The 21,945-nt window shown below is 35.4% G+C and overlaps 2 protein-coding genes across 2 annotated transcripts; one reads left to right on the top strand and one right to left on the bottom strand.

The window, feature by feature from the left end:
- The first annotated feature begins 13,018 nt into the window (after nucleotides 1–13,018).
- On the top strand, nucleotides 13,019–14,395 carry LOC111917250 (uncharacterized). The gene is made up of 5 exons (XM_023912927.3): nucleotides 13,019–13,261; nucleotides 13,521–13,675; nucleotides 13,772–13,830; nucleotides 13,919–14,008; nucleotides 14,088–14,395. Exons 1-5 carry the CDS (start codon nucleotides 13,164–13,166, stop codon nucleotides 14,094–14,096), a joined length of 411 nt encoding a protein of 136 aa, XP_023768695.1. The 5' UTR covers nucleotides 13,019–13,163; the 3' UTR covers nucleotides 14,097–14,395.
- A 1,583-nt stretch (nucleotides 14,396–15,978) lies between these two features.
- On the bottom strand, nucleotides 15,979–19,522 carry LOC111917249 (zinc finger CCCH domain-containing protein 34). Its single transcript, XM_023912926.3, has 7 exons — nucleotides 18,923–19,522; nucleotides 18,706–18,839; nucleotides 18,420–18,485; nucleotides 17,791–17,910; nucleotides 17,381–17,707; nucleotides 17,037–17,297; nucleotides 15,979–16,941 (listed from the first exon to the last, which is right to left on the bottom strand). The coding sequence occupies exons 1-7, from the start codon at nucleotides 18,987–18,989 to the stop codon at nucleotides 16,600–16,602; spliced, it is 1,317 nt and encodes a 438-aa protein (XP_023768694.1). The 5' UTR covers nucleotides 18,990–19,522; the 3' UTR covers nucleotides 15,979–16,599.
- Nucleotides 19,523–21,945: the final 2,423 nt, after the last annotated feature.

Here is a 21,945-nt window from a genome sequence, read left to right as displayed (position 1 = left end):
CACTGGGCCTTTGTAACGCCCGCAGATCCGGGCTAGTCAATTTAGAGACAATAAGTGTCGAAAACAACTTTTTGACAAAAGATTATTTAGAATAAATAATCTTAACCAAGTTGTAGAATATGTCACAAGGTTTCTGTACATATAAAGAACGTCGAAATCCGAGTTATAACGAAGAAGTTATGGCCCGTCGAAGTTTTACGGCAAAACCGGCACGGCACCGGGAAGCGTAAATAGTGAATTTACGATAGAGCGAGATTTAGCCTTAGCAATCTAAACAAAAATTGTATAATATGTTAAACTAAGAGCATCGATAAAAAGAACGCCCAAATCTGACTTCGTATGAGGAAGTTATGATTTTTCTAAGATTCGGCTTAGCAGTGCACGCCCCGAAACTCGAATTTTAGTTCGAGCGGTTTTTGGCTTACACGACCTAAATGAGAGTTGAAGATCTCATTAATAGGAACTCAACGGTAAAAATATGGACGAAAACGGAGTTCGTATGAAGGAGTTACGAATTCTTCGCGGTCATTTAACAGTCTAAACGCCTCCTACTGTTAAATTTGAGATCGGTCGAGAATTAGCTGACAGAGTCTAAACGAAAGTTGTAGATATTGATTTTACCTACACGTAGATATAAAGAACGTCGAAAACGGAACTCGTATGCGAGAGTTATGATTTTTCTAAATTCGAAGGCTGATACGCGATAGGGGTGACGTGGCACCACCAGAATTGGACACGTGGCACCACCAGAAGGCCACCACATGGACCAACTCGGCGAGTAGGTCCCCCCCTACTCGGGGAGTCCATCAGATATTTCCACTATAAATAGAGGTGTCGGGTCTAGCCTTCTCTTCACACCTCCCACACTCACTTTCTCTCTCTAGTTTCTCTCTCTAGCCTCCCTAACCCCCCTAAAAGCCTAGGTAAACCCCCTAGCACCCGAAGGAAGCCCCGAGGCTCCCGGAGTCCCGATAAAAGAGCCTTTCGGCTCGGGAACGCTTCTCCAGCGAAGCCCGGTTTTTGAGAAAACCCGTTGTAAGTAAGCTATGCCTACGCTATCCTTAGTATAGCTTATGTTTCAATATAGTAATGTTATTAGGACCTTATAATAAGTATTTGGGCTATTATTATGAGTTATATCGAGTGTTATTTAATGCTTATATAATAATAATAATAGCTAGACTATTAATTTGTCGCGGTTAACGTCAGACTAAACTCTAGTGGTAATGATACTAGGTTTTGTCGAGGAAGTTGTTTTAAGAGTAACGAAGTGCTGTCCGAGTGCCGAGTCACCACCTTCCCAGGTGAGTGCATAGTCCCTTTCATGAACATAATTTTAATACAAGTATTAATTGAAGTATTAATTATATGTTTATGTGCGAGTTAATTGATGTTGCCTGAAATACATGTTAAAGAACATACCTGATTATACATGATGATTTAGGATGAAGAGTAAACCTGTGACAACCCGATATTTCGAGTCAATGTAATGTAAAACCGATCAAATTTAGGTCAAAATGTAACCTTCCAAAAATCTTATTCGGATTAAATAAAGTAGTAGGAATCATATCAAGGTTTGCGTACATAAAAAGAACGTCCAAATCTGACTTCGGATGAGGAAGTTATGAATTTTTGAAGAAATTCCTTAATCACGTCATTTTAATAAATAAATAATAAAAAAATAATTCCGGAATTTGCTAACGGAATCTAAACGAAAGTTGTAGATCATGGTCTCACCTTCGCGTGGATATAAAGAACGTCAAAAACGGAGTTCGTATGAGGGAGATATGAATTTTTGAAGTTTATTTATAATAAATATAAATTTAATTATAAATTCCCGGTAATATCCGAAGGGGAGTCATCGGATTGGACCGAAGTACGCCCTGCGTACCTTCGTACGCCCCGCGTACTGAGATCGAGGGTCTCGGATCGTCCACGTCGCACTATCCGAAGAAATCTAACCCGTCCGACCCGTCCGAAGCTCCGACCCGTCCGACCCGTTGTCCCGTCCGACCCGCCGTCCCATCCGACCCGCGTACCCAGCAACCCGTCCCATCCGAACCGAGGCAGTCGAGGCTTCGGTCATGCATGACGTACGCGTACGCGCTGCGTACGAGCGTACGCCCCGCGTACGGAGGCGGTTCAGCCTTCCTATAAATAGGATGCGAGGCTTTCTGAAAATGTTGCTCATTTCTCTCCTCTCTCTCACAACCTTGCCTCGTTTTCCGTGCCCGTTATAACCCGAAGCTCTGGTCTTTTTGCTCAAGTCCCGAGGGTCGATTTTACTCCCGAGATTCCCGAGAATCCCGAGGAAAATCCGTTTTCCGAGACGAAACTCTGCCCGGTTTTCCATCTCGCTTTCTTCAATCAATCAAGTGAGTTTCATACCCCTTAATCAACCTTTTTAAATATTCTAAATGCTTTTATATGATTTCAAGGGGGGGAATACAAGTTAAATACTTATAGTTATCGTTTCAATCACATGTGATTGCATAAATCACATGTGATTAATAACTAGGGAAACCAGTGATTTTATCACTATTCAAACTGTCTATCAAACTGTTTTACTTCTAAATGTTTTCCAAACCCATTTACTTTTCGAATTTACACTGCAACTGTGATTTAAACAAATGTTCCTTATACTTAAACTGTTTTAATCAAATCTACACCTTCAAATGGTTTTATAGATTGACATCAAGTCAATCTTTCTTTAAAAATAATACTTATGTTTCAAATGCCTTATAAATACCTATTTATGCTTTTATATTATAAATTGCATGCCCATATATGTATAGACGTATAAATAATGTTTAAAGGGCTTAGGAAGGCCATCCACCCTATTTCCTTTTCCTCGATTTGGATGTGGTCTGGTGGGATTATGGGTGACCATCCGAAGGTCGTTTCCATGTTAATTATATATCAAATATACATATATAGACATAAAAGTACTTCCATAATCATACGTACTAAACGCACCGTTAACAAGTTACCATCGGGGTAACACAGAATCATGAGTCTATACTAGGAAGAGAATATATACAACTATACTAGAACAAAAAACATTTCATCACATATGCAAGAATACGATAACAAATGTGATCCACTGTATCGGAGCATGCCTTAAATGTCGTGGCCCGAGTTGTAGCCAGAATTCTCTTGGAGGGAGAGCGTTGAGTTTGCGTATAGATCTATACTGGATTGACTATCCTACACCTTGCTGCTAGCTACAGCCGGACCTGCAGGTCTGCGGGTGCCAAACGTCATTCCGTTATTACGACCGTTCTTTATGTCGTTGTTATCAGTCGATAGTATGGTGCAATTATCACATTATACCTTAATATAAATCCGGTTTAAGGTAGTAGTAATTAGTACAACAGTAGTTCTTATTATACAAAACTACAGTACTACAAATGATATACCCATTACATATTTTGGTGATAATCTCACTTAAGCATTAATGTACAAACTATATTTTATCAAATGATAGTTATACTTGGGTAATTACACACTTTTACAACAGACGAGTTTACAAAACAGTTAAGCCTTGGTAGAAGGTTACTTTTATAGAAAATATAGGATTTTCTGAGAGATTCAAACTTTTGCAAACACTTTTAAACATTTATTTACATTTTTACAAACTTATACATTGGGACAGGTTCAAACGTTTTTGACAATGAACATTGACACTAAAATACTTATGAACTCACCAGCTTAATGCTGATAAACTCTTTCAAAATAACTTGTATTCTCAGGTCATCAGTAGACAGGTACCGATGCCAGCTTTTGAGATGATGGAGCGTACTCAAAGACTCATCATTTTATTATTTTGATTTACGTTATATTTTTGGTGTCTAAAACTGTACAGAACACGCATGTATTAAATTTATATATTTAATGCAATGGATGATGTTGTTTGCCTATTTACATTTACTGTGTTGTGATTACCTTACATGACGTCCTCCGCCCCAGAACGTTTCCGCCGTTCTTGGTTTTGGGGTGTGACAAAACCTAAATTAATTATGAGGAATATTGGGTAGTATTTTCTTACGAGTACGAGTGACTTATACCCTGAGAATAGAACTTTAGTATATGTCATTGATCCGAGAGCATGGATTAGACATAACCATTGTCCCTAGTCCGAGAGTATGGATTAGGCATAATCATTCATCATTAATCCAAGAGTATGGATTAGTCATTTGTCCCTAGTCCGAGAGTATGGATTAGGTAAAGTCGTTCATTTCTGATCCGGGAGTATGGATTAGGTAAAATGGCTAACCTTAGGTCCGAGAATATGGATAGTCTCGTTGTGAGGATCGAAGGGGTAGGATAAGAGTTGTTTATATATATATATATATATATATATATATATATATATATATATATATATATATATATATATATATATATATATATATATATATATATATATATATATATATATATATGGTGAAATGGTATATTTTGTGAGTTTTAAACTATATATATGGTATAACATTGTGGGATTGAAATCCCTATGTACTCACTAGGTTTTCCAACCTGACCCACTCAGTTTATTTATGTCACAGGTGTTGTCATGAAGTCACATTACACTGAGAGAAAAAGAGATGTAGAACACTAGTAAGTTCTGTTTATGCTTATGTTTCTGTATTAATAATGACATCCCAAACGTTTTAAAATAAATAAAATACGATTCTTCGAAAATGTTTTGATAACGTATTTATCATGTTTTTCTGGGAACAAATTCCGCAACATTTTTATGAAAAGAAGTACTCTGATTTTTATAAAGCATAAACAAAATCGGTCTTTTCTTGCCGTGAAAATGGGGATGTCACAGCCTTGAGTTTAACTGGACTGTTCTCCGGGCCTTCGGCCTGACTGGTCCGCCGCACGAGCCTTCAGTTTATCTGGATTGCCCTGAGTCTCTTGGCCTTCAGTTTCCATTGGTCCGCCTCAACCCAACCAAATATAACATGTCGACATATACATAACAGATAAACATATATAACCAGTCAACAAACAATCGAACAAATCTTACTGATCACTAAGTATAACAAACATCCTAGATACCAGGATACCAATCTAACAAATCACTACAACATACCAACATGCAATAACCATGATAACAATCTAATGGGACGGCCTTGGTGCCTTCGACCCCAAAAGTACAGTGAGGAAAACTCACCTCGCAAACTGAACAGAAGTTGATAGGTCTCGACTTCGAATCTCAACTCTCGAACCGACACCTATTCCCATCAATTGACCAATTCCATCAAAATCCCAAAATACCCTCAAGGTCAAACTTGGTCAAAGTCAAAGTCAGTTATCCTCACGTCGTGGCCAGGCCTTGGTCACGTCGTGACAACGAACCCAATCCGATTCCCACTCGACTCGACCCAAACTAGTCAACTCGGTCAAAGAAATCACCTGAATTGGCATCACGACGTGAGCACCCATTCTCACGTCATGACCTCCAAGGGTCCTAACAGAAACGAGATTGCTCTACTTATCACTTCGTGGGATCTCACACCCCACATTGTGAGCGTTGTCAGAGGCTAAAAAATCACCATTTTCAGTCCTTATTCCATTAAGTCTTCGAGTCCACTGCTTCCAGAAGCTAAAGGGGATCCCTAAGGTCCATAAAAATGTTTCCTTAATTTATGGTCAAGCATGCACCAAACATGATCATCCATTTTCTAGGTCAAAAAGGGAAGAAATGGGCTTCGAACTTTCATGCATGCCTCAAATCTATACCAACTTCTAGATCTGAACACTGTGAGGTTCTTGGGACTCTTAGAATCCATAAAGTTGCCAACTTTATGGACGTACTCCACTCAATCAAGCAATAACATCAATAAAATGGACAAAAATCAAGATCTACCCATGCTGAGCAATAACTTTGATTCTCACAAGGGTCCAAAAACGAGAAAAGATGATGATGATGCTAATTCTTTGCCCACAACAACACTAGAGCACTTCCTTCTTCTTCTTTTCTTCTTCCCACAAGCTAGAAATGCACCCAAATGACAAAGGATCTTAAGGAGAGGTAAGATTAGGGTTTCTAGAGGCTTAGAGAGTGATAGAGGCTGAGGGTGAGAAACCATAGCCCTCTCATTCCCTTAAATACCAAAAACTTAGGGTTTTTTGTCGTCGGCCGCCTTCACGTCGTAAGCACTATACTGCTCACGTTGTGGACTTTTAAATGATGCACGCGTTCGAATCAATCCTCACGACGTGAAAAGGTAATCTTCACGTCGTGAGCAGGGCAATTACTGAAACTTATAACTTCACACTATTAAAGATAATACATACATGATCCAGGTGTTACATCACTTCTTTAAGAAGCTCCTTATTCTTCTATGAACACCAAAAACCAAGAAATACCACCAAAAGCTCAAAAATCACTCAAATGAGGGCTAAGGTTTAAAGGGATGAAGACTAAAGATAATAGGGTTTGGTGGTGAGTTAAGGAGCTTAAATAGGGTCCAAGACCCTAAATTAGGGTTTGGGTCTGACTGGAGTACGCCCAACGTACTCCATAAGACATGCACGACCATTACATTAGTACGCCCAACATACGCCAATGTATGCCCCACGTAGTGACCGTCCAACTAGTGCGTCATGCGTATACATGTGTACGCCCCGCATACTCGGTTTAACCCTACAACCACGAATCTTCCGAAGGCCATAACTTCTTCGCTATAAGTCTGTTTCCAACGATCCTTATATCCACAGAGAGGTAACAAGAAACTCTACACTTCTATCAAATCATACTTTCCTTAAAACTTCCCGAACAAAAATCCAATTTCCATAAAAGCCCAAATTGACACTTTACCGAAATACCTTTAGTCTCTAAAACACAAACCGAACTCTCGAGTCATCCAAATTACATTACCCACACCCAAATGGGTCTAAATTGCTTTTCCTCAAAGGACCTAAGCCTGATGATACCCAACCTTCTGGTCACCACTCTGCATTAGGAAACAATTCGGAACAGATCGTTACAATTTTGATAAAATGATTTTTATATGGTAAACATCATATTGTTATTTTGAAGCCAAACTACCAATCAATCATTTCATACAAATACTAATTTGTCATTTTCATATAAAAACAAACTTTCCATTTTCATTTATCATACCAAAATGATACAAGAACCTTACAAGCATATTGTAATTAAGATATTTCTCTTACATGGTTAATTCTAAACAACATCAAAACAACCAAAACATTAAATCTAATGAAATTGACACATACAAAAATCAAAACCTTAATAAAAAAAATACATATTAGACTATAATGTTTGCTTAAATTGATATTTGAACATTAGGTTCACAAGGATGCTTACTTATATTATTTAGTTGCTTTCGTATATCAATTTTTTTTTATCATTCTACTAATTATTACGTAATCCTTCATCAAATCACTCAAAACACATATAATCTTTATCCTTATTTGAAAAATACAAGCAACCAAAGAAAAACCTATATAGGTTTTTACCTATCCAAGAAACTGAAAGCATGTCTTGAATCCGTCATAATAGTATCTAAGAAAATGTTTATATTTTTGTCTGTACATGTAAATTTGGGAGATCGAGACACTTGATCGAGAGTGCATCGCCATTCTTGTTTTGCATAAGGGGTCCACGAAAATGGCTTTTAAATGGACGATTTACTCCAAAATATGAATGCCTAATCCACAAGACGTGTATGAAATATGGAATTTTGAACAATTTGATCATTTTAGTATATGAGTCTACATTAGTTCCAACAACAAATTGAAAAGATGAATAGAATGGTAACAACAAATTGAAAAGATGAATAGAATGGTAACAATGACGACAATGGTGGCAACGGTGAAAGCAAAGTGATATAATTGTCCTTTGATGAGATTTTGATCATGATGGTCCATTTGATTAGATTTCAACTTTTTCATACCTTAAAGATTTTAAGAATTTTCTTTTTTAATATGATCAAGATTAAATTTCATATTTTTTTGAGACCACACTCTTTCATAACCCCATCCTAAAAATTACCGACACTTTGCAACAACCATATCCAAAAGACCATTCAATTTCTAATTATGGTTTAGTTTAACTTTTGGATGTTAATTGAATTTATTTTTAGGGTTTAAGATTAAGAAAATGAATAACATTTTTAGGATTCGCATTGAAAAAACCATCTCGATGATTACGGGGAAAGGGTCACCAATGAATGATGAGGAAGGTTACCTTATGAATGTGAGCTAAGAAGGGAGCGGCGAAATGGGCACTTGGGTGTGTGTGAGACCAGGACCGTTCCAAATATATTTTGGACTAGAGCAAGAGAAAAATATGGGCCCTTAAAATACACAAATGACATCAAATATTTTATAACAACTCAATATTTGAAAGAAAAATATTTGTACTATCTTATAGATATAACAATTTCCGTAAAAAATTTGGGTCCTTTTAAAAGATGGACCCCGGACGGTCGCCCCTATCGTCCATCATCAGGACCTGTGTGAGACTCTTTCTTATATAATAACATATATATATATATATATATATATATATATATATATATATATATATATATATATAAGTTAAGATAGTTAAAGAGGATAAAAAAAATGTAAAGGACATATTTGTCATTTTAGTTTTGTACATAAATTAAATCCAAAACCATCCGATAATAATGTTTTTTATGATTAAAAAAGTTATAAGAACATGGTTAAAAAATACAAAACATGCAAACCGTTCCAGTTAGTTACGAAGAACGCATAGAAAGGACTTTGGTAATATTGAAATACGAGTGTCAATCAGTTTAGAATTTTGGTTTGGAAAGAATTTTCAAACCCAACATGAAAACCAATCTTTGTTTGGAACGATGCAATATGTGATGAAGGTAATAGAATAATAGATCATTACATCTTATTGTTATGTTTTATCGACTAAAAGAATTAAATGAATAATTCAAACATGTTGTATATGGTTAAATAAATTGCATATATATAAATTTTAAATACATATTATATACTTTGCAAATAGTTTAAAAAATATATCTATGATCTAAAAAAATAAAAGAACTAGATCCAATAAAATCTTAAAATATAATTACAAATAAAAATTAGTATTTTTATGTTAAAAAATAAAAGAATATAATTTGTTCAACTTTTGAAAATTTGAAAATGAAAACTATAATTGAAAATTATTGTATAAAACTAATTTGTAGTTGCAAGTATATATCCTTTCATTTCCAAAAGAAAAAAACATACATCTTCCTTAAATCATGTCCGAATAAAAAATGTCACTCTGAAATGAATGTTGCATTCCATTTTTTATGACAACCACATAATATTAGAGCTGTAAACGAACTGAACATTCGGCGAACCGTTCGAACTGTGTGACATCCCCAAAATCACGGCCAGAAAAGACCGATTTTGTTTATACTTTGTTTAAAAATCAGAGTAACATTTTAAATAAAAGTGTTGCGGAATTTGTCCCAAAACAAAATATGATAAAGATTTATCAAAAACATTTCCATAGAAATGTATTTCATTAAAAAGACTCGGGATGTCATGTTCGATACAGATCATAAGCATAAACAATACAGCATAGGCCTTACTACATTATTCCGTATTTACAGACCTAAAATCCATTAATCTCATAGCCCAAATAATTATTTTAAGGACCTAATAACATTAGTATAATTATTTGAAAGCTATATTAAAAATTGCATAAGCATAGCTCACTTACAACGGATTTTAAAGAAAACCGGGCTTTATTTGGAGCAGCGTTTCGAAACCGAAAGACACTTTTTCTCGGGACTCCGGGAGCCTTGGGGCTTCCTTTGGGTGCTAGGGAGGTTCCCTAGGGTTTAGGAGTGTTTAGGACACTTAGAGAGAGAAAGAAGTTAGAGAGAGAGTGAAGAAAGGTGTGAAAATGGAGGAACTCTCGGCCCCCTTTTATAGCCTGCGAGGCCTCATACCAAGCTCGAACGCGGGGCGTAATTGCGAAGGCTACATGGCGCAATCCGAAGCGGCTACTGATCTGCGATGGACGGTCTAGTTCGCTGCCACGTCAGCGCTCCTCTTCATCAGCTTCGTAATTTTGGATCCAAACTTCAAAAATTCGTATCTTTCGCATACGAGCTCCGTTTTTGACGTTATTTATATCCACGCAAAGGTGGGAGCGTACTCCACAACTTTTGTTTAGACTCCGTTGGCTAATTTTGACTTTATTTTAAAAATTATATTATTAACAGGCCGGGACATGATTGGTCCGTTAAATTCTCATAACTTCTTCATCCGAAGTCCGCTTTCGCCCATATTTTTCTCATTACGCTACTCTTAACGAGATCTTCGATTATTGTTCAGGTCGTGTTGGCTAAAAACCGCTCGATCTAATTTTTGAATTTCGGGTTGTACACTGCTAATCTGAAACTTCGAAAAATCATAACTTCTTCATAAGAAGTCAGATTTGGGCGTTCTTTTTATGGACGCTCTCGGTTTCACGTATTCAACGACTTTCTTTTAGATTGCTAAGGCTAAATCTCGCTCTATCGTAAATTCACTATTTACGCTTCCCGGTATCGTGCCGGTTCCGTCGCGAAACTTCAACGGGTCATATCTTCTTCGTTATAACTCGGATTTCGACATTCTTTATATCCTCAGAATCCTTGTTTCGACCACTACAACTTTATATAAAGATATCGGGCTTATCTCACACTTTAATTTTGACGCTTATTTTTATTCTTTATTAATTATACATTTATAATTAAATAATAAGCACATAAATACACATAATTCACATGATGCTCAAATATTTCATCTTTATTACTTCAAAAAGAGTTACAAGAGTTGACCTAGACTATTACATTGTCAAAATTGCTTAGCCTTGAAACCCAGGCGTTACAAACTGTTCGGTGGGAAGTTCGTTTATTTAATAAACGAACGAACATTAACAAAAATTATCGTTCATTTAGTTAAATGAACGAACATGAACAATGGACTCGTTCGTTCATTTATGTTCGTGAACATTCGTTTATGATGTTCGTTTACGTTCGTTTATATTCATTCGTTTAAGTTTATTTATATTCATTTATATTCAATTTTTTTATTATATTGCTATATTATATGTTCGTTTATGTTCATATATGTTCAGTTGTGTTTTTTTTTTTATTTTTGTTCGTTTATGTTTGATTGTTTATGTTCGTTTAGCATGTTCACGAACATAGGCCTGGCAATCGTGTCGTGTTCGGGTTGGCGTGTCGCGGGTTGGCGGGTTGGCGGGTCAAAATATGTCAACCCAAACACGACCCATTTAAATATACAGGTCACGGTTTGGCGGGTCACGTGTTGGCGGGTTTGGAACATAAACTCATATATGACCCGCCAACCCATTTATTTATACGGGTTTACAGGTTGGCTGGTTTGTGGGTCAGATTTTGGTTCGTGGGTCCGAATTTTAGACATTTAAGTCTTAAACATCCAAATAAAAATGAAAAACATTCATAGAAACATGTTACAGACTTAGCCTAATAGGTTACGACTTACGACCTTAGACCATCCACCACGAGTCAAAATGTCAAAACAGTCAAATGGTCTATGAATCAATGGTATATATTATATAATACTTATTAAATATTCATACTTGATACATAAATACATTTAAAAATAAAATAATTTTTTTTATTAAGAATATAAACGGGTTGGCGGGTTAACCCGTTTATTTTTTGAGAAACCCATATATGACCCGTTTAATAAACAGGTTGGCGGGTTGGCGGGTTAGCGGGTTGGCGGGTTGAAAAACTCAACCCAAACCCATTTATTTCGTGTCGTGTCGCGGGTCGTGTCGCGTGTCGTGTCGAGAATTGCCAGCCCTACACGAACATAAACGAACGAACATGAACAATGTAATTTGTTAAACGAGCGAACATGAACAAAAAATCTCGTTCGTTTATCCGTTCGTGTTCGTTTGCTGTTCGGATAACTTAAACGAACGAACATGAACAAGACCTTGTTCGTGTTCGTTTGGTTCGTTTACAACTCTACTCAATATCATATTCAATTACTCGATACCAAATGATATCTTAGCATAATCAAATTACATGTTAAACAACCAAAATTCAAACATGTATTTTATATTTAAATTTTCATTTAAATATAATTTTAATGGATATGATTATAGTTATAAATTATAGTTATAAATAACTAAATATACATGACAATCTAAGAGACTTTCATATCTGTCAAGTGAGCTAGTCCCTGACATCTCTTGAAAACTTATCTTCGAATAATTTCACATCTCTGGATTCTATAGCAACACCTGATTCGTTATCAAATAATCGATAAACCTTGTTGTTCTAAGCATATCCAATAAATACAATCTTTAGAGCTCGAGCCCCAATTTGGATCTCTTAGGATCAGGTGTCTAATAACATACCCTCACATTCTCAAATAGTCTAAGTTAGGTTGTTTTCCCTTCCACGACTCATAAGGACTAGTAGGAATCACATGAATAGTGATCATATTGTTCACATAACAAGTAGTCAAAAGCTTTCCCCGCAAATTGTTTGGTAAACTTGATTGGTTCAACATGCAGTTAACCATCTCGACTAGGGTTCCGTATTTTATTTCAACCAAACAATTTTGTTGGGGAGTAAAATGTGAAGTTCTTTCATGTATGATACCATTCTCTTCGCAAAATGTATGAAACTCCCGATTGGAGTGTTTTCGCTTTTAGTATAGCGAATAATCTTTATGTGTTCCTCATATTGGTTTTCAACTCGGGAAGTAAAAACGAATTTCAATCTAAGTCAAACTAAAAATGAGAAAACCAAAGATCCGACCTAAATTATTAAATATCAAAAATAACCGTAAACCTTAAACTCTAAACCTAAATTATTGAATACCACTGGCTAATAGTCATCAAAAAAAAAAAAAAAAAAAAAATTAAAATTGAAGATGACATAGAAGGGCAAAATAGGTATTAGAAAAATGTAATACCAGCAACGACGAACCCCATCGGCCATCCAATCCAATTCCAAATTCCCCAAATTTGATTTTGAAGGGACAATGATATCGAAAAAAACCTTCAAGTTCAACCCTCCCCCTCCGCCGCTTAATAAATTACAGACACAATCTCCTCGGCTACCTCCTCTTCATCCCCTCAACAACCGATCCACATGGAGGGACTGACAGAGGATGAACGAAAGGCTCTTCGTGGAAGCAAATTTGCACCTCTTCCATCTCCACTGCCCACCGTTTCCCGATCTCAACCTAGGTCAACCTTTGCTTTTCCTTCTGTTTCTCACTCCTTTTCTTCTTATTTTCTCGTCAGCTGTAAAGGATTTTAAGTAGATCTGCTGAATTTTTTGTGGGAAACTATTGAACTCGATATACAAATGCTAGGAAAAGTTGTATCGCTGGTTTGAATTTGAGCTATAAGAATATTCAGTCCAAGTAGGAGGACTCTTTTTGTTGCCTTTTGATCCTTGGATTGAGTTATTATGTTGACAATTGGGAAAAACAAATTCTTGCAGATTGGCGCACCCTGGAGGACCAATGAAAACTAATAAAGCTGCTGCGTTAGCCAAGTTTCTGGAACGGAAGTCACTGGAACCTAGTGGATTATCTTCTATTAATCCCAAACTTGTGGAATTGGCTGTGAAAAATGCCAAAGAGACTGTTAGAGCAAGTAATGATCCTCATCCTACTTTGAAAATACATATTTTGGTGTAGTATCTACCTATCTATCATGTTGTGGTTTATGTATGCAAGCTGCTGTATGCAGGCAATGCTTCAAATTCAGAAAGGAGAATACAGCATGTAAACTCATTTGGTGACTATGAGGTGCTTTCATCGTCCACTTCTGAAAAGCTGTCTGTCATCATCTTTGCTGTAAATTTCCATTGTTTAAGTGAGACTATGAATGTGGCAGGATATGATTGAAGAAGACCAAGAAATGGAAGTGAAACCAATCAAACTGAAGAAAAAGAAGAACAAGAAGAAGAAAAATAAAAAACAGAAGGTGCATTTTTCTTTCTCATCCCTGTGATTGTTATCAGTATCGATTTTGATGACCGACATAATCTTCTTAATCTGATCAGGTGAACTAGCCACAAGATTTTGTTTCTTGGACAACCAAAAGCTCCATCTTTTTTACTTCTCAAAAGGATTTTGGTAGTTTCTTTTTTGGAGAGACAAAACTTGTGTATAACATGAACAGAAGGTAATTGAAACTGACGATGGTGTTGTAAAATACCAAAATCATTGTTGAGATTATCTGCTTAAATGTTGTAGACTATTAAGTTGATTATATTTGGGTTAAATCTTATGATGTTAATCCACATGTGAAATCATCAATTGCTTATGTAATTTTGCCAAAAAAAATAATAATGTAATATGGGCTTTGGTTTGTCTGGTGGCTGGTGGTCGGTGGTTGTGGTGGAGCCGCCTAGATCGTGTACTGTTATTTGTCGGTTGAGTACTTGAGTTCCACACGGCTTGTTAATATGGATTATGGGATTACCCCTTGAAAGTCTTGAAGTCATTATTTTAAGGAAAGTAAATTACAAATTGATTTTCCGAAAATGATAATTGACTTTCAAAAATGGACTCCAGCAGATTGCTTGCAGAAGCACGAAAGATTATGTAAGAGTATTAATGGAGTTATGAAAATGACTTCATTACCCTTTGAATCATTGTTGGAGTTGGTGTTGGTGTTTGACCTTTTGGTAAAAGCTAAAAATGATTAGTATCAAGATAAAATGTTTGCATTTCTACTTATGTTTTATTTTCAAGTTATAGATCCGTGAAAATAATATTTTTATGATTATATTAATTTATATTATTTTTGTTGAAACTTTTGTTGAATTATCAAACCAAATAACAATTGAGATGATAACTTTTTCTTCCCTTGTCTTATTATATTAAGGCTTCTTCGATCCAACATCAAATCCACAAGATGGATTACTAATAAAAAAATAAAAAAACTTGGTATTAAACTTATCTTTGTAGATTTTAGTTATATATATTAAATAGATAATATCTTTTAATAATTTAAAATACTAAAATATCTAGATAAAGCACGTAGTTGACCTATATTACAATGTTGTTATAATAATAATTTATAAAACTTTGTGGAAAAGATCTTTTACTGTTTTACATATTCTTTGAATATTTTATGATAAAAGAAAAATGTAATGGATGGAGGTCAACCATAATTCTAGTATAATAAGATTGGACCAAAGCAAATGCGGTGGGACCGGATCCGGATTGGCAAGCTTGCCTACAATCCTATCAAGGATTGGATACTGATCTGACCCCAAGACAGATCTTCTGCTCTGTTGATTGAAATAGTTTTTGCTATGATGGAAAGATAATCGTTGCAATCTTAACAAAGTTGGATTAAAGAGTTTCAAGTTTGTATCCATCTTAATGCTTGAAAAAGACTTGTTCATTGAGATATTAATTTTTAATAAAAAGTCTTGTTCATTGACCAAGTCTGATTGATTAGAAGAAAACCCACTACATATATAGGCGATCTTTTGTGGGCCACTCTTATTCTACACCGACAAATAAGTGGGTGAGTTTGCATAAAGGTATATACAAGAAGCTCTTACATCTTGTTCTAGGTTTCAGCCAAAAAAAAAAAGGAAAGAAAGAGAATCGAAAATAAAAGAAAAAAAATATATAACTTGTTCTTTCAAGTTGGAAAGAAATAAAAGAAAATATAAACATTTAATTTATTTCTCTTCAAATCATTCCAAATTCAAATCAGAAAGAAAAGTTTTCCTTCATTTTCCTGTCGTTAATGAAACTCATGGAATACCATTATTTTTTTTCATTTGCATCAATTTCCCTTCTTTTCCCCTTTTAAGTTTGAACTCAGAAACATGATATTATACTAATCAGCTTTACAGAGATAAAAGTGATTGAAGATTTAACAAATACCAACTTCAAATGCAGTAATTAAGAGAATACATATAACATCAACACTGGTAACGAACAAAATGGTAATAATAACAAGAGATTACAAAATCCCAGCTTCTCGTCTCATACTCTCATTGTTTTGGTGTCCAAGATAAAATTATTCAAATAATAATCCCCCCTTACATCTATGGCAACTTGTCTAAACTAAATCCATTTCCCCACAAAACAATTAGAGGGGAGAGAGAAAAACACATTTCAAGAATACTTTTTCACTTTTCAGATTAAATAACCAGAGGGGAAGGAAGCACAACAGAAGATCAAGAAGGAAACAGGCCTTCATCGTTTTTGTTTCCTATACACAACATAAATAGACACCACCTTTCCCTCTTTTTTGTTTTCGTTTTTCTTCCTTGTGGTTATTCAAAAGTTTAGCTAGCTAGCTATATATTTATGTGGAGGGCGTTTGGTTTTGGCTTATTATTTGTAACGTGAACGTGAACGTGAAAGTGAAAATGGAGGGAGAGACCATGTAAATATGTAAACCACTAAAAACCAAGATCCAAGTCCTAATGAAAGAACTTGTCACAAAAACCAAAACCAAAAAAAAAAAAAAAAAAGGAAGAAAAGATGGATGGCATGCATGTTTGTTAGGATCCGTTGATGAAATGTGATTTTTGGGAATGTATATCAATCAGCAGCAGTGGAGGATTTAGAAAGTGAAAGTGGCATGCTCTGTGACAAACTGGACCCCACCGAACCACTAGCGACACTTATACTGGTACTGGTAGAAGTAGAAAGACCATCTTTGTTTTTGTTGGTTGCAGAAACAATGTCCGATGAAGAAGATGAAGGTGCTAAAGTTCCAATCGAAGTCCCAACAGGATATGGTGCAACTGACATGTCAGCAAGTGATGATGCAGATGAACTGTAACTCAATGTCCCACCTCCACCCATTGGGTGATCAAATTTGCAAGATGGCCCAAACTTACACACACCCTTTTGGGCATAGTGTGTACACACCGCTGCACCCTGAAAGTAAAAAAAATATATATATATTTTTTTTAAATGTATATATAAACCGTTGGTTTAATAAAAAAAAAACATGGAAGTGTAAAGATACTTACTGGACGAAGGGGAAGACCCATGGGACTAAGCATGAAGTTTGTCTTTGGCTGATTCCATTCCCGTGGATGATGGTATCGACATGATGAACCAAATTTACAGTCCCCCGTCTTTAAATAATACTGACATTCCGCTTCACCAGGTCTCTCTGGAAACGCAGATTCCGCCATTGAAACATATGAAGGAACTGCTGGAGATAAATGAGAAGGACTTATCGCATACATCGACCCACCTCCAACATTGCTATTCGGATTTACAGGTGCCTGTGTAATCTCATTTTTAGTACTTCATCTTTCTCTCTTTTTTAAATACGAGAACAAAGTTTTAGAGATAGATAGATAGATACCTGGTAAGGATTCCAACCTGGAAATGGGACCATTCCAGGGGGAAGCATCACCGGAGGACCATAACTTCCGGCGAGATATGATCCGGGAAGAAGAGAAGGTCTGGAAACCGGCCAGTTGCCAGAAAACACTCCATACTGTTGAGAAGAAGCAACAGGAGATTGCATACTTTGGTATGTAACAGAAGCTGCCATCGGAGAAAATGATTCAGGTGGTGGTGGTGGTGGTGGTGATGGAGCAATGCCAACTGGTTGGGGATGGTGAAATTTACAGGTCATCCCAAACTTACACTGCCCTGTTTTCACATAGTACGAACACTCCTTTTCACCCTGTGAAAAACAGAGTATTAAGTTATATAATAAAAACATATGAACATTTTAATGGATCAGATAAAAAAGAAGAAACAACTTACAGGACGAAGAGGGTATCCAGACATATTTAGTAACACTGTGGTTGATGATCCGATTCCATGTCTTGGATGATGATACTTGCATGAAGCACCAAACTTACACATTCCTGTTCGCATGTAGTACTGGAAACAAAATAAGCACACAATCATGTTAAATGTTACTCTTATACAACAAGAATATGACGTGCATGTTAAATACTCCAACAATGAACAAACATTTTGTCTAGTGCTATATGATTGGTATACAACAAATACATGTTCAAACGTTAGAAAATGTCATTCAAGATGACATAATGTGATATGTTATCTATATATGAATTCTTCATGTCTCACAACGATTTATAACTAAAATCGTTTCCAATATAGAAACAAACAAACAAATAATTAAACTCAAGTTCCATTTTGGAAGTAATGTAAAAGACAAATGTATCTTGTTAAAAGATCCCATTAAAAACAGAACCCATGTGTTTGTAAGAACAAGCATTTGACAGAGCAAGAACTTCAAATCTAGGACGTAAACTGTTGAGTAACAGGATTGGGATCTTTTTGACATTAAAAGGTATCTAAATGCATCATACACAGGAAGGAAGAATCATTGATGAATTGAAATTTGTGAGAATTTTAATGAATACCTGACACACTGGTTGCCCAATCCGCTGTGGGTATTCCCCTCCGGCAGACCTCATAGCTCCGACCACCTGGCAAAACTCATCAAACCAATCTTTAACCCAATGCATGACGATGTTTTTCCAAATAAAAGCAAACGATAACCTCACAAAACTCTTGGGATACCCAATTTGTACACAGATCCATTAATTTCAAAGACCGATTTCGCTTTTTGATGAGATACAGGTTACAGAGATGATCACATGAAGAACACACATTATGAATATGATGGAAAGTTTTTAAGATATTTACCGAACTACGATCACGAGGATGGTTGAACCGACAGCGAGAACCGTACCCACAAAACCCTGTCCGCAAATAATAGATACAATCGGCCTCATCCGGCCGTTCAGGGTATGATTCCAACCCTAATTGCCACATAGGCTCTGCATTCACCATCAAAACACCCAAATTGGCATTTGAATCAACAAAATTCGAGATTGAGAGATGATAATGCAAGTGTTCTTACCTTCGAGCCCTGTTTGGCCTCCTGATGTGTTCCATTCAGTAACCGGATCGGACTGTGACATCTCCATTATACGATTATAAAGATGTATATATAAATAATAACTATACAATTATACGGTTGTGTCGTGTGTGTGTGTAAATATAAATATATATAATCTATCAACACTATACACTGAAACCCCAAAAGGCCAAATCGTATGAACAAATGCTATTGGGTTTTCCGATCGCCTTTTTTAGTGAGAGAAAGAAGAGGTTTTTTGAGGGCATCCCCCCTCTCACACTCTCTCCTTCTCTCTTTCTTTCTTTCTTTCTTTCTCTCTCTCTATATATATATATAGAACTCCGTATGTATCTTTCTTGAAAAAAAGACACGCTCAGTGTGTTTTTAGGTTACTTTTTCTCTCTCTTCTTGGCTCTTTCTTGATCTTTATGGGCTTAGAACTTCTCTTTAATGACTGTTAGTTTACCAACGCGCCAGATACAAATACAAGAGAGTTGTTGCGCCTTCTCTCTCTATCTTTCTCTCTCACACACATACACACACTCTGTCTGTTTCTCTCTCTAGAATTGTTGAAAAAGATGTTGTTTGTGAAACGGGGGTTGGAAGAGTTGTTTGGGAAGGGTTATGATTTTATGAAACGATAGAGCATATGACAAAAATGCCCTTTCGATTTGCTACACGTGCATTAAGACGTGTTCGCCTTGCATCACCAGATATTTCTTTATTGCCCAATTCCCCTTTCTTTAAAATATTTCTTAATTACACACTTTTATGCTTCGTCTGTGAATTTAATTATTTAAGATTTTATTTTAAATAGGTATAGACAATTTATTTTATTTTGCATTTAGTGTAACCAACTATATGTCTACATGATTTGTCTATTTTGGTCATCAATTTCTTTTGGACTGTTTATTTTATAAACGAACCACTATTTCATGAACTTGAATTATGTATCAATATGAATTTGTAATGTCAAATAAATAAAGTAATTAGAATTTTATACTTAATAAAAATTATTTTTAAGAAACTTTTATTTCTCATTTAGTTTTATTCTTTTAATTAATTTCCTTCGAAAAAATATTTTCATTATAAAAGAATTAAGTGTTCACTTGTGTGTGTGTATATATATATATATATATATATATATATATATATATATATATATATATATATATATATATATATATATATATATATATATATATACACGTGAACTATCCCTATTCTAATAAATAAATCGAATATCATCACATGTCAGTCTCTCAGACCTCATATAAATCTGCACCAAAAGAATTAAGTCTTCAGGTACATTTAGGTAAATGCCCTTCATTTCATATAAAGGGAATAAATCTGGAAAAATCTGCACCAAATAAATGCATTCACAAAATTAAAATTTATAAAAGAGTTGCAAATAATATGCAAAAATCAGAATTTCAAATTTCAAATTCGTCATAACCGATTAAATTTGGAAGTTTGTTTATTGTGATTGGAAATTTAATAATTTCTTATGATTAAATCCCAAAAAATCAGCACCGAATTATTGCATACCGAAATATATACTACTATACCATCCATACGTTTCTTTTGTGTTCACGATTCTGCTTCAGAGAATTCTTTGCAAATGGTATTCTTCTTCAGTTTTTTTCCACTGTTTTTAACATAATTTATTCAATAATTGAAGTTGCTAACATAAGTTCTTTAATCCTTCCTATCGGTACTAGGTTTACTACATAATCATCATTCGCCCTCTTAATCCTGCAACACTTCCATAATCATATATCAGGTTAGTGTTTTCAAACTAATTTGTAGTATTTTTTCATAAGTTTGTGTTTGTATTTTCTTATACTACAAATGATGTATAATAAGAAACACCATTTTTCTAATAGAATAAGGCACAATTACTATTTATGTAATATTTTATGTTATGATCGTTTTATTTCATGATTTTCCTAAAAACTAGCATAATTTTTTTACTACAAATGATGTATAAGAACAAACTTCATTCTTTATGTGCAAATTGTTAGAATAATTAACAGAAATCAAGATTACTTCTGATCGAATAACTTTGTGGGTTTACTTAACATTAAACTCCTTGCAAATTAATCCGTTTTTTGTCCTGTAAATAAGAATTTCTTGAAAGGTTTTACCAATATTTCTAAGCTCTTCATTATCTCCTTCTTCATTATCTGTGATGTTGTCAATATATGAGTGATCTTCTTCTTCTTCTTCTTCCTCGTCTTCTTCTTCCACCTCTTCATTTAATAACACCTATAGACCATGTACTGAAATTATTGCAAAGTGGAATGTGAATCAGTTAATAACACAAGAAAATAACAATGCAAGATAATATGCCATTATTTAGCCACCCTAATTTATCATATAATTTGAACTTTGTGTTTATAATATTTATTTGCAAGATAATCTGCCAATGTTTGCTTATCTAAGACAGTTTTTTATTGTACATCTACTATGCATGATATATTTTTTCTACTGAAATATTCCCTGAGGGTTCCCAATTATTAGTAAAATTGTTGAAATGTCCCTAACTTTTACTCTCCACCGAGAGGGTATCTTTGTCATATCCAACAACTTATTGAAAATTACTGTACCTTTTACTGTACCAAGTATTAGTAAAACTGTTGAAATGTCCCTAACTTTTACTCTCCACCGAGAATATGGATGTCAACGGGGGCAAACGGGACGGGGAGTGCAATCCCCGTCTCCGCCCCCAAAATTTCCCCGTTCCCCTGCCCCCCGCCCCCACCCCCGAAATGTTCAGTCTTCCTACCCCCGCCTCCGCCCCCGAATCCCCATCATTACCCCCGCCCCCTCCCCCGATTAATTTTGGGCTACATTTTTTTGGGCTAAAATGTAACGCCCGTGTTTCTGGGCTTGCCATTTTTTAGCAATGTAATAGTCTAGGTTAACCTTTGTAACCCAATTTGAAATAATAATAATGTATTATTTTTTTTTTGGAAAGGGAACTTCCCTAACGAGGGTTTCCGGGCCAGCTTACGCGCACC

The sequence above is a fragment of the Lactuca sativa genome, chromosome 3 (assembly GCF_002870075.4).
Source record: "Lactuca sativa cultivar Salinas chromosome 3, Lsat_Salinas_v11, whole genome shotgun sequence".
NCBI classification, from domain to species: Eukaryota; Viridiplantae; Streptophyta; class Magnoliopsida; order Asterales; family Asteraceae; genus Lactuca; species Lactuca sativa.
This window is presented reverse-complemented; position numbering and strand designations above follow the sequence as displayed.

Bases quoted from the DNA above. Each gene is read 5' to 3' on its own strand.
- LOC111917250 (XM_023912927.3), top strand. From the start codon at position 13,164: ATGGAGGGACTGACAGAGGATGAACGAAAGGCTCTTCGTGGAAGCAAA. The intron at 13,262-13,520 runs GTCAACCTTTGC...AAATTCTTGCAG, and splicing joins GTTTCCCGATCTCAACCTAG to ATTGGCGCACCCTGGAGGAC. The intron at 13,676-13,771 runs GTAATGATCCTC...TGCTGTATGCAG, and splicing joins CAAAGAGACTGTTAGAGCAA to GCAATGCTTCAAATTCAGAA.
- LOC111917249 (XM_023912926.3), bottom strand. From the start codon at position 18,989: ATGGAGATGTCACAGTCCGATCCGGTTACTGAATGGAACACATCAGGA. The intron at 17,708-17,790 runs GTAAGTTGTTTC...TGTTTTTCACAG, and splicing joins CTGGATACCCTCTTCGTCCT to GGTGAAAAGGAGTGTTCGTA. The intron at 16,942-17,036 runs GTAAGTATCTTT...TTTTACTTTCAG, and splicing joins TGGGTCTTCCCCTTCGTCCA to GGTGCAGCGGTGTGTACACA.